Source organism: Danio rerio, chromosome 1, assembly GCF_049306965.1.
Source record: "Danio rerio strain Tuebingen ecotype United States chromosome 1, GRCz12tu, whole genome shotgun sequence".
Lineage (NCBI taxonomy): Eukaryota > Metazoa > Chordata > Actinopteri > Cypriniformes > Danionidae > Danio > Danio rerio.
Genome location: NC_133176.1, coordinates 23,274,751 through 23,288,793, shown reverse-complemented (window position 1 = coordinate 23,288,793; position 14,043 = coordinate 23,274,751). Strand labels below are relative to the sequence as shown.

At 35.0% G+C, this 14,043-nt stretch overlaps 1 protein-coding gene across 2 annotated transcripts in view; it reads left to right on the top strand.

Moving 5' to 3' along the window:
* Window positions 1-1,263: 1,263 nt before the first annotated feature.
* Window positions 1,264-14,043, top strand: part of zcchc7 (zinc finger, CCHC domain containing 7) — a 107,211-nt gene continuing 94,431 nt past the window's right edge. The window contains exons 1-3 of one of the 2 annotated variants that reach the window (XM_009307728.5): window positions 1,489-2,047; window positions 4,741-4,861; window positions 5,267-5,886. In XM_009307728.5, the coding sequence (XP_009306003.2) occupies window positions 4,767-4,861; window positions 5,267-5,886 (715 nt within the window). In that variant the 5' untranslated portion in view covers window positions 1,489-2,047; window positions 4,741-4,766. 2 annotated transcript variants of the gene reach the window in all.

The window sequence follows — 14,043 nt, the reverse complement described above, 5'->3', positions numbered from 1 at the left end:
GTGTGTGAATGTGTGTGTGGATGTTTCCCAGAGATGGGTTGCGGCTGGAAGGGCATCCGCTGCGTAAAAACTTGCTGGATAAATTGGCGGTTCTTTCCGCTGTGGTGATCCCGGATTAATAAAGGGACTAAGTCGACAAGAAAATGAATGAATGAATAAATTGGCCGTAGTGTATGTGTGTGAATGCAAAAGTGTATGGGTGTTTCCCAGTGTTGGGTTAGGCTGGAAGGGCATCCGCTGCGCAAAACATATGCTGAATAAGTTGGTGGTTCAATCCACTGTGGCGACCCCAGATTAATAAAGGGAATAAGCCAAAAAGAAGATTAATAAATGAATGAAATTTCAATTAAACCACATACTTCTACAAGAAGTAACAATGTTGGCTTTTTATTTCAGATGTGAACTTAAAAGTTGGGAACATAGAGATGCATCAAATTAAATTTAATATATTTATTTTATATAGAAAGCAGAGTTTTGAATTATTGTTTTAAATAATTTGAAACAATAAAATGCTATAGAGGGTAAATCTATTTTACATAAATTACTTTTAAGGGTAAAACTCAGGTTAGTGTAATAAAAAAAGATCCTTACCTTTTAACTTTACTCCTTATTCCTTCACCTAAATGTGAGATGAAAGTTGAGGGGTTAAATTAAGTCTTTTGATATGTCATGAAATTATTGTTTGAAATATGTTTAAAAAGTTTTTTTTTTTTTTTTGTAACAGTGAAGGAGCTGAAAAAAAGTTACAATACACATAATATGTATTTTAATATATGAGCACTTGTTCTCATATTTCATATTTGTTAGGAAACAATGTTATGTTCTTATATTTTCTGGTCACATATTTATTTCTATTTCTATGTACATAATTATATCATTCTTGTTTTGTTTTTAAGAAGTTTTTTGTACTATATTGTCCATTGTTAAAAACCAATAGTGACAAAACATTATTATTATTAGGCTATTAATAGCAAAATAAGCTAAACGTGTATCAATGTTCATGACAATGAATCAAATTTAGTAAATTTTTTATCTACTCTGTAAAATTTTCTCATGCCTACAGTAGGTTACATTTCAGGGACCACTGGCTCTTATTCTATCTTGTATAAAAGAAAATACAAGTAAGAACAATTCATATTCCAAATGCTCTCCTATTAACACCACGATCAGACATAGTTGTAGTTTTTTAAAACAATCCTCATATTCAGAGTCACTAATTTTCGATGCTTGTGCTAAATTTAGTTCATTTTTCCCAGGGATGACGAATAGTTGGCCAACCATTTCATGTTCCTGTGGAGTCCGGAAGCCAGTAGTGTCCCGTGTTGCAAATCGGAATTTATAAACAGGTCAGATTTTTAATCAGTCTGGTAGTAAACCTGTTCAAACGTGCCATTTGATGTAGCTGAGGTTATAAATGTTTTTAAACGACGCCGTGTCCGTGTAGTAGTAATGCGACGCGTCTCAGCCGGCGTCCATGTGTACGTGAACACACGTGGGTCTCCGAGCAGCACTTCTAGCACTGAAGCTAACACATGCTTGTCAGATTCGTGTAAAATATATATCCGCGTACATTTAATGTTGTTGAAGGACAAGTGTTTTGTTGACTTGCTGGTTTTATGCAGATATTTAGTGTTGCGGATGGTCTGACGTTGTTGGTTTTTATTGGGTGCTTTAGCTTTTCAGTTAGCATAGTGTCAATTCACTGTGGTGTTGTTTATGTGTTAAATCAGATGAGTTTATGTTTTTTGGAATTGTTTTTATGGATTTGAGGACACAAATCTCTGTCTAGGACTAATGTGGTGTTGTCAAACAGTCTCCATTTCAACTACATGCTTTTGTGCAAATATGCAAACAAACAAACAGATAAAAATGTTATTGTTATACTAGTATGTCAAAATATTTGTCCTCGAATACTCGTAAAATAATCTGACAGTGACCAAACTAAACGTTATGTTTATGTCATATTACTTTGCTTTGTAAACAGAGATCATGTATGTTATGGCCACGTTATACATGTAAACATCACTTTCGAGGGACTGTAGTGTATGTACGTTATACTGTTTTAAATTGGTCTCATATAAGCTGTTCAAGTGTGTCACGAAAGCTCTAGAGCATTTGTTTGTAAGTTTGATTAGCATTTATGGTGGTTGAACATATTAAATAAAGTTAAGTAAATAATTAAGTTGGTTTTATATTTGCATATTCTGAAATTTTCCTTAATATAATTTCAGAAAAGTATTATTAAATTCTGAATAGGAAAATCAGATTAGCAGCCAATAACTTTTAAAATACATCATTGTTTACATTCAATTAAATAGTTTTCATGTTGTTTTAAAGTCATACTTGCATGCGATTTCAGATAGAATATTCAAAGTACTTAGCTGGGTAAACAATTAGGGGACAGTTATATAGAGTATATAAGTTATTATAACACATATTAATATGTGAATATAAAACCAACTTTACCTCAGTGTTGAACATATGATGAGAACAATATTGTGTATTGTTAATCTTTGTTTTTTTTATGTTTTTGGAGAGTAAGTAAAATACATTTGTGTTTAGTTCCTAGTCTTTTTTTTCTTTAGCTTTTATATATACTGCATAAAATAATTATAACAAATGTAGAGTTCCCAAATAAATCTGCAGATGTTTTTGTATCATGCAGACTATTTCAGCAAGATATAGTAAATATATGCATCATGCGTTATTTTTGTTGAATATTCTTACAGTGATTTTGTTTGTGATTATAACATGTCTCTTGACAAATTTTATTTATGTTTATTAATGTAATAATCATAATAAGATAATCAATTATCTTATAGGCTAATAAAAACTGTGAAGGTGCAAACATTGAGAAAACACAATGGTCAGCATAACAGCAGGTTGAAATGTAATACGGCCCCATTTGATTGGCCAAATTTGGATAAACAACTTATTTATGCAACACAAAATCTTGGCGCATATGCTATTATTTTGATAATGATAAATCTACAATATATTGGGCAGCCCTGTTGCTGAAAAAAGCTTGTAAGCTTTGTCATACTCTTAAGAGGACTAAAGTGAAAGCATTTAAGTGCTCACTGTAATTCATTACATAATACCATTACTTTAACTTGCTCTCGGAATGTGTTCATTAAAAATATATAAAGGTGTATTGTAGTTTCTTTTTATATGTTATTTCTACTTCTCACAATCATTTGTAATTACAGATTCAAGTAAAGAAAAAAATTTAAGCATTTGCGATTTTAAGGCTGTTGAGTTTACAGTGGGCTTTAAATGACGCGTGTATAGTGTGCAATGATGTGAAAATAGTTAATAATAAATCATGAATTGATTTAGGATTTAAAATGTTTTACTTTGCAAAAATTTTTAAATAAAACATTGTTATTAATATTATTTTTGAATAAGATAAAATATTAGTGGGCGGCGTGTGGGTTTCCTCTGGGTGCTCCGGTTTCCCTCACACAAGTTTAAAGACATGTGCTACTACAGGTGAATTGGGTAATCTAAATTGTTCATAGTGTGTGTGAATGAGTGTATGGGTGCTTCCTAGTGATGGGTTGCTGCTGGAAGGGCATCTGCTGCGTAAAACGTGCTGGATAAGTTTGTGGTTCATTCCGCTGTGACGACCCCTAATTAATAAAGGGACTAAGTAAAAAAAAAATGAATAAAATATCAGTCAGTCAATCAATAAGGAATAGATATTTATGCTTATTATTCTATTTAATATTAATTATAATTTATAAATGTTCAAAAAGCATCAAAACAATAAATATGCAGCAAAAACATTTTTGTTGCATTAAAATGTTTAATTTTTATCATACACATTTATTTTAATTTATACATTTATTTATTTGGCAAGTTTACAACAAGGAAACTGAATATTTAGCAACACAACAAATCACTAATTGAGAATTAAAGTGTATTCCCAAAATCCAAATTTAATTGTAATTTTCCAAACAGGTGTCATACATTCAAAAAAACACCAAAAAAAGAGGATTTTTGCTGCTTGTTCAAACTACTTATTTAAAATAAGATGAATAAACACAATTCTTATGGGGTACACCTAATTGTTTTATGTTCAGTTCATTTAAATTTGTAAAAATAATTAGGTTAACTTGCGGTTGGGATATTTTATTAGGAATTTTGTGGCAGTGGCGCCCAATATTTTAACAGTGTATCCCAGTTGTTAGCAAAATGTAAACACTAAAAAAAGTGTAAATGATGAACAATCAGAGCAAAGTTGAAATTAGATCAACAAAATGTCTATAATAATAATTACAGTAAACCTCATACTCTGTAAACAAAAAAATATAATAATAAAACCTGAGCTTTCAAGTAAAGTAACTAACCACCATTATTCAAATGCATATTGCAAAAATACCAATTGTGAAGTTGAATGACTACGATACCCCTATGCTAAAAAAAAATCTTTCAGATAGGGAGCTAGTGGCTGGGATGCACAAGATAAGAAATCAAAAAGCCACTCTGGCGACATCATTACATCTGTTTTTACTTACAATCTCCTCACTGTTGCTAGACACTTTTTGCACAATTTTTGTGTGTGTTGTTGTTGTGACCTGAGGTGGCGATGTCGTATTTGGGTTCACATATTGTGTCTAAAAGCATGTGAAAAGTGTGAGGCGCGTAGATTCCTTCACTATTTTTAATGCGATTTGCACTTGTGCTTCCCTGGCATCTCTCGATGACATTCTGGAAAATTGAGATGTTTTCAACTAGGTGCACCTGGAAAATGCGAGTGCGTCATGTGTTCACCACTTTCTAACCATGTGTGCGTCGCTCCCTATTTTTGTGCGCAAGCTGTGGAAATAACCCTAAGCTTATTGGGATTCCTTCCAAGGTGTGCGCTCAACAGACACATTTGATAAAACTATGGCCTTCATACCAAACTTTTTTTATTGACGATAAAATTGTAAATAAAGATTTTTTTATTGACAATAGTGTTCGGTCCGTAAATACTGATACCGTTTTATTGACCCAGCCTTATTTAATAATTTAAAATGATTTCGAATGGTTTCTTTTGTTTTTATATTACGTATGTTTTGCAGGTCAGACTAAATAACCTATATGGTTATTTAAAACACTGAAGTAGACATTTCTTTACATTTAATATACTTATGTACATAGTATCACATTTGTAAATGTAACTTGATGCAAGAAGCACCCAAATGGGATACCTAGTTTTGACCTATACTTAACGTTATGGCCTCTAAATAACTCACGATCATGTTTGTTTTCCATTTAGGGCTCTCCTTGAGATGTTCTCAGGGTTACAGGAACGGTACGACCATGAGGACGAGCTGTACAGGGATGAAGAAGACTCATCAGGTTTGTCTGATTCGGACAGCGAGTTGGAATTCCGGCTTTATTCCCAGCTGCACTACAACGCAGAGTTCCAGGAAAACCATGAGGAATCAAGCAAAGTCCAACCATTGGTCCCACAAACTCAACTTCAGCCGGAAACCATGCCTCCTGCTCCACCTGTAGATGTTATCGTGATTGACTCAGGGCCAGATTCTTTTACAGTGTCAGACAGCACAGAGGATGATGAGAGTGTGTGTGCTAATAAAGTTCAGTCATTAAAACATTGTAAAAGGAAGTCACAGCCCAGTCGCTTCCGTTCACCTTCTCCGCCTCAGGTTCAAGCAGGAAGGAGCTCTCCAGATGATGTTGTGGTGCTGGATTCTGATTTAGAACAATCCTCTTCTGAATCTGAACCTCCTTTTGTGGAGGATTTGGACTCGGATACAGACTCTGATTCAGACTCTGATGGACTGGAGAACTGGATGATTCTGGGCAAGGGGAGACAAGATGGAGATCAGAGCATCCAGCTGAACCTCGCGCAGAGTAGTTTTGTGAATACAGGTAAGGATTTTAAAAGTTTAAAGTCGCACTAAATCAGTGTTTCTCAATCATGTTCATGTTTTGGATGTCTCCTTTGTCTGTCACACCCATAGCAGATTTTTCAAGGTGCAGTAGGTAAGTTTGACACCCAGTGGTTGAACTAGGTATTGCAGTTCTGGTTCAAAACGCAAGAGCAAGTCGCAAGATTAACGATACCAACATAGGCTGATTTACATCGTCTTCTAAATAAAAGCAGACAATAGAAGGAATATTTTCCATATTAAAGGGCGTTTTTGTCTAATCAACAATTGATTATAATTGAAATTTATATTTTAGAAACTGCTTCAATTTCTTGCAGCTGAACAACAGAAAACTTACAGTGATAACCCTAGGTACACCTCATGTGCTTTATTCAGTGTTAAATGCTAATAATGTGAGTTTGAACGCCATTTTACATGACGTTTATTGTTATACTACTGAAAGCAGCAGCAGATAGTTCACCTCAGATCTTGAAAATAAAATTAAAGTAAGTTTTAAATTGAACTTTAGAACTGTCACTCAGTGCAAGCCAACAGATATTATTGATTCAGCATGTACATTTAGTAATGTTAAAAATGTTTTATATGTATTTATTTAGATTAATAACCTTACCATTTCATTGGAGTGCAGTAAGTGTACTATTCTGTGCTTCTGAATGACTGTATTTGAATTTCTTTAGTGTTTTGTCTTGTGCAAACAGCGCAGTTGCTTATTGCTGCATATCTTGTCATGTAGCGTGTTGTTAGGACATGGGGTTACAATGTAACCTGCTCACCTAATGTTCATAACATTTATATTATTTGCAAATTCATAACCACCTTATGTGGTTAACTATGAATCTGCATCTCATTTCAGAGGCGTTACTGTCGCATTTTGCGCATGCGTACATTGAGAGACATTTTCAAAGCAAAATATCTGACTTCAGCATTTATTTCAGATTAACAAGAATTCTTAAATATCTGCAAACATACTATGGTGTTTTTATGCCTTAAGAGTCAAAAACTTACATACAGCACCTTTCAGTCTTCTAATGAACTGATGATCTGAATCAGGTGTGTTTAATAAAGAGACATGGAAAAAGCACAAAGCTGGTGGTCCTCCAGGAAAGTGGTTGAGAAACACTGCACTAAATGTTTTTGTCAAATGTTGTCATTCGAAAGCATCAAAAATACCAGAAAATAGTGTTTTTCAGGGTTTCCATGATCATGTAATATTTTGAAAGGTTATGTTCTATTCCAGACATTGAAAGACAGGGAATTTTATATTGGTTTTTCTCCAGGTCATAGCTTGAAACAAAATATTGTATAATAAATATTATAAAGACAGTTAAGTCTGTAAAATAACAAAAAGGGTAATGGCAGTTTATTACTATGTTATTACAGTAATTTTCAACACCAGCCCAGACTATATATATTAAACATGTTAGTGAAAGTCACTTTTCAACTGTTCAACACCAAAAGTTATTGGATAAAAGAACAAGATCCAATAATGCAATACAAAAGGATAAGTAGATAAAAAACAAACCACAAAACACAGAAAACGATTAGTTTACAGATTAGTTTACAGATTTTTACAGTGTGACCAAAATTTGCAGGATATCAACATCAATAAGATTTAATAATCTAAGATTTGCATTAAAATTTGCACTTACAGAATCACTTAAATTCTGAAGGGACTGCACAGCACAACAGCTGTTTTTTCTATTCAACTTTTTAGTCTGGCAAAAGTCAGGCAATTTGACATTTGGCTTAGAGCGGGTATCCTGGTTTTTACTTGTGTCGTGATTTCATCAGTTACTTGTTTGTTCAGCCATTATGGAGATATTCTTCTTCTTCAGTTCTTCCTATTTAAACTGTTTAAACCACAAAAAATGCTACATTAAAGAAGGATTCAGTAAGAAGTAAAAGGTGTAATATTATCATAATCTAAATTTAATAGGCTCTATTTTGCTTGATTTGTTTTAATTAATTAAAGTCTTTAGTATTTAAATGTTTTTTCAGATCTTGCTGAATAGTACAGACCGAAACGTGACAATAATTGATTATTTTGAGCAGCAGTAATCATTAAAATATGCCATTTTCTTTTGGTTTGTGGCGCTGCTTTCATTCATGGCCAAAGCTGACTGATGATTCTTTCTTTAAAAACTCTGTAGTTGCTAGGCACATCCCTCACTGCAGATTGGCTGCAAATGTGTTTTGTGTATTGGTCCATACTGTATCCAAATTTTTCAAATATTTACATTCCCAGCTGTGCACATTTAAGACATAATATCATTTAAATAAATGCTCTTAGTTATAAATGATCTATGGCCATCAAAGTATTGTGATTAATATTTATTTGTGACTTTTTTTCTCTTTTTTTCTCATTTGTTTAAATATATTATGTTTCAATATATAGACACAAAACATAGTTAAACAGAGAAAAATACTACACACAAAACTTTTTTGTCAGTGCCAATTGTATGAGATATTTTTAGACAAATATACTTATAATATCTTTAAACGTGACTATTGTTTTTGTTTTAAACAGTGTGCTTTTTAAATTAAGATTTGTTGCTTTAATATTGAATGAATATTTGTAGTGTATAATTAGCGGAGAGGTTAGCACGGTTGCCTCACAGCAGTACGGTTGCTGGCTCGAGTCCCAGGGTGGACTAGAAGCCCTTTCTGTATGGGGTTTGTGTGTTCTGCATGGGTTTGCTCCGGTTTCTCCCCAAATACATGCAGTATTGGATAAATTAGCCGATGTGTGTGTAAATAGTGTGGATGTTTCCCAGCACTCAAGGTTGTACTCTTAGTTCTGGATTGTGGCTGGAGCACTTAAAAAATGTGGGACGTCTTGTTCAAACTATTTAATTAAAATGAGCTGAAACAACACAATTCATGAGATTTTTGGGCTGGAAAACTTAATTTCTTTATGTTCAATCCACCTAAAATTCTTCAAATGAGTAAACTTAATTTGTTCATGTTGTCTCCAAACAGATTGAGTGCATGGAACACAGCATTTTTTACAGTAAAGGTAACATCTGCTGTGTAAAGCACATATGCCCGAGTAATTGGCAATTCTTACCCCAGAGGCTATCCCTAACAAAGTAGAGACAAAGCCGAAGGTTGTTTTAGTAGGCCTATCACAATAATCAATATATCAAGTAATCACACAACACATGGCCTTGACCTTAATAATTTTTGGTTATACAATATATATCGTCCATACAGAAAAACAATATTAACAACATTTTAGCTGATTGTGCAACATCTCTAGGTTGTTTTTAATCACGTGGTTCTGGTGACACGTGAAATTTAGATGGAGGACAGGAGGTTAAAAAATGCACTTACACACTCAATAGCATAGTATGTATGTAGTGTCGTCCCAGATTGAAGCACTAATGTTTTTTTAACTAAGCGGAAATTCAAACCGTTTACTGATTGACATTTGCCAAATCAGTAAAATAAATGACCAAACTATCAAATAAAACCTGCCATGAGTATAACCGCATTTACCATCGGGAGGTGCTTTAATAACTCTCGTAGGAGGATTTTTCTTTCACCATACAACCAGGGCCGGAGCAAGCTGAACTGCTGCTCTAAGCAGAGGACGATCACGCCGCCCTCAACCCCAATGTGAAAACGAAAGTGACCGGTTTTGAAAATGAAGTGAGGTGTCGCGGACCTTTATTCTGCTGCCCTATGCGCAGATATAACTGAGGACGCGCGGATGCTGAGGGATGGAGTGAGGTGTCGCCGACGCTGCTCTCTCTATTCTGCCGCCCTATGCGCGGAAATAACTGAGGAAGCGCGGGTGTCGCGGACCTCTATTCTGCCACCCTATGCGTGGAAATAACTGAGGACGCGGGGGTGCTGAGGGAGAGAGGGAGGTGTCGCTGACGCTGCCCTCTCTATTCTGTCGCCTATGCGCGAATATATCTGAGGACGTGGGTGAAGATGGAGGTGTCGCAGACATAACTGAGGACGCGGGTGGTAAGGGCAGTGATGCGGAGGCCACCCTCTCTATACTGCCGCCCTAGGCGGCCGCCTAGGTCGCCTCTATGGACGCGCCGGCCCTGCATACAACATAAAGTAATCCAACATGTGCGCCCGATAACTCCTCCCCTTTGACCACATATTGTCTGAGCAGATATGTGGTCATTGAGTGCTGAAGTGTCCATCATTCCACACTTCATTTTACCGGCTGAATGAGTGCATCATCCGGGTAATTAAAGTGCACTTATTATTTTTAGAGTTTTCAGTGTGAACACACTACTTACACTATTTATGCTACAAAATGGTGTAGAATAGTGCATAAGTATGCAAATATTTTTCTTATTATGCATTCTTCAGCAATCCTCATGTTCTCATGTAACGTCAACTGCCAAAGTTCTGTTCCAATACTCAAGACCGCAAGAATGGAGGACGCGTGAAACTTCGCGGATATGTTCTTGATAATAAGGACGCATGGATGCAGACTTGAGCGCCGAACTCAGAAGTCTTTGCGTCTGGAGGTGGGAAGCGCAACATTTTATATAGATTTATTATTAAATTTCAGAGATATAACTTATTTGTATGAGGAGTTTCCCTAAATGAAATAGTTAATATAAACATTGACATAAAAATCTCTATAAAGGCATAAACACATTATGAGTGTTTCATTGCTGAAATTGTATTAAAATCTGTGCTACATATATTTGCAAAGTCTTTATGCAGTATGTGTTTTGAAAAGGAAGAAAACAGTAAATCGTTGTATGAATGCTATAATGTTTAAATAATTTTTATTAAAACGCGTGAAGGTCATGTGACAATCAGATAGAATACAGCATCTCATTTCTTACAGCCTGTGTTCTCTGTTCCCGTGTTCTCTCAAGTTCTTTCTTCCGAGATGATCCTGGCAAGACCGGTCTTCACCAGAACTGAAGTTCGTTCTCTGCGTTCTTGGAATTGAGAAACAGCGAAAGTCCATATTTTTGCGGTTTACACCATATTTAAAAGGAAATGTATTCATAGAAAATAACCACTTATGCTGGGCATGATCCTTGTATCATGAAGAGGGCTGAGTTTTCTACTTAACTAAAATATATTTGCCTGTCATCGAGGCGGTATACTGTATAAGCTATTACATTACATGAAAAATACTATAGTAAATACTATAGTGTTTGGAAGCATACTAATTACTTGAATTAAACTGTCGTAGTAATGATACAGTTTCTGTAGTATGACACAACTGTAGTAATAAACAAATTATTCGATAGGCTTCAGCTTTCTACGCTAACGTTACACCATCGCGATGCACCATAGTTTACACGTCACAGTATTTATTACAGTTTATCAGTATTCATTAACTTTAGCATTTATTAACAAAGAGTTGAACACATTATACACTTTACTATGGGGGTTCAAAAACATGTTTATTATAAATTACTTTAGTTTTTCCCCATGCGGATATCTTACACCATTGACGAAAAAACTGATGAAAGCATACAAAAGCATGGACGCATGGTCTACATTATTATTCATTCATTTGGGGAGGGGGGAAAGTGCTCCACAATAATAACAATCTAGTTTTGTTGTAAGAGTTGGATTTTTTTTTGTTCAGTCGATGAACTTCCCATCAACAAACATTCACTGCTGCTGCGCATCTTAATGTTCATGTTGTTTTTTCCTCCAAAATGCCAGTAAACACATGGATTATTGCAAAACAAGACAGAGATTTCATTGCAGTGATCACATGGCAGGTTACATTATTTATATTCTCCTGGATTTTCTATAAGTGTGGTGGTGTTTGTATCTGATTTTTATTTAACATATCAACATATTTATACACAAAGCTAGGCCTGTCTTTATTGGTGGTGTGGTGTCAAATGAATTTTGTGTTTAAAATAAATTCATACACATGGATATATTGAATTAGGATGTATTGAATTATCAGCCAGTTTCTTGAACTTTCTTCCCTTTATGAGCTAAATCTTTTGGACATCTAAAAAAGCTGTTCGCCGTTTCTTATTTTGTCCAATTTAAACAATTATAAACAGCATAAAACAGAAACATTTTAAAGGGCACATAGGTTACCCCTTTATCCAGATTTAATATAGGTCAATTGTGTCTCCAGAATGTGTCTAAAGTTTCAGCTCAAATCACCCATCAGATTATTTAATATAACTTTCACAAGTATCTATTTTATAGCTCTAACAATCAAGTAGCAATTTTTGTGAACTGTGTTTTTAAGGCTAGCCTTTCACGCCCACCGTTTCCACGTGCCTGTCAGCGTGCCTTAATCTCCTCTCTCGGCTGCGTCAGACAACAGACAGACATGAAAGAAGCTGATCTCACATAACGTTTGTGAGAAATATTACATTAAGAACTTTACCAATGAATATTTGATGCGTTTATTATGGAGTTGCAACGATGAGTCACACACAATATCGTTACAAAGTTCACGCAGACACACATCGCAGACACGCGCACACAGACAGCACAAATGTTACAGGATACAGGTTAATAGCCTTTGTTGTATGGATATCTGTTATGTTAATGTACAAAATAAACCTGATTTAACGTCCACAAACCGGGATTGAAGCGTCTTATTTTATAATTGTTCTGACTCGCGACTGTAGTGATGAAGTAAACCTAAAGTAAATCGCTGCAATTCATTACAAACATGCACTGTGTTAATATATTTTAAACTTGTAAAACTCAATCACATTTAGTAATTGACGATCCTAGCAAATTAAACAGACCTTTTATTACCGGTTGCTTTGCTCACGTCTGGTGTTGTTGATATGATTATAAGCATTACCATGGAGACATGTTAATACGCAGCTGTCAATCAATTCGGTGGGCAGGGGGACTGCACTTCTACGTCAAGTTGCGGTCGGTCTGAAAACTGCTCCAATTGGTCCACCGTTTTTATGTTGTTAAATTGGAAAAAAAAAGGACTGGGTGTGTTTATATCCCCCCAATATGACGGTCTATACACTATACCTACACATGTCTGTCCAAACAGCTTGAAAAATAGATTTTTCACCATAGGTGCCCTTTAATCTGAATTTTGCGCGTCATCAATGACGTCATGTGAAAACAACCTGTTCAAGGTGTCAATGTCTGGTTAAAAAACACTAAAGTATTTACTATAAATTACCATAGTATATTTTCATGCAAAATCTATTATTCTTTTTTATCTAGTTCTTTTTATCTTGCACTTTTTTGTAAACATTTTTTATTATTTTTTTTTATTAATTTAGGATATATGTTTTTACATTCTGATTCCAATGACTAATTATTAAATTGGTAAAATGACATTATTTAAATGAAATATTCTTTAGAATAAAATATTATGGGTTCTTTGGAAGAGTGTACTTGTATTATGATGGGTGATTAATCTTAGCCCAGTACTAGTTTTTCATTTATTTATTTATTTGTTTGTTTGTTTGTTTTTTAATGTATGTATTTCCTTCTTGGGTATTTGATCGATATATGTTTATGTGATGTAATATATGTTTATCTTTAGGAAAATAAAGAGTATTTTATCAGTATGCTAGTTAGTCAGGCTGGGCTGCCTTGAGGATCTGCAGGCCCAAGCACCTGTGGTCTCCATGTGTATTAATGTAAGCAGAAATGTGTGTTTACCCCAGTGCACTCAGCTGTATGTGCATCCTAATCACTGAATCTGATGTCTCATCCTCATGTAAAGTTACTGTGCCGGTGTTAAGACTGAACGATTAGGTGTGTGCGCAAACCCCTGCATCCGGTTTTTACGTGTGTAAACTTAATTTGCATGCACGTGAGAACAGGCAGGAAAAGCAATGAGGGAATATTTCTGTGTATGTAGAGGAGGAGAAAAAAAACAAACAAAACATAACAAACCTCCTGTCAGAGCGCGAGCGCAAGGGAGAGAGACTTTAATCATAGATGAATAAAAATGTCTTTGCAAATCTCTTCAGATCTACACATTAGGTGAACCTGCAGAGCTCAGCAAACCTCTCTCTCCCTCTCTCTCTCTTTCCCTCCTTCAGTTTCTTTTTTCTATCTATCCATTTCTTCCCCCCCAAGTCTTCCCTGAATGTGCTGTCCTCATTTCCATTCGCAGGCTCTTTCCTGTTCCTATTATTCATTTTCTCCTCTTTCTCCTCCTCTCTTTTCTTTTTCCCCC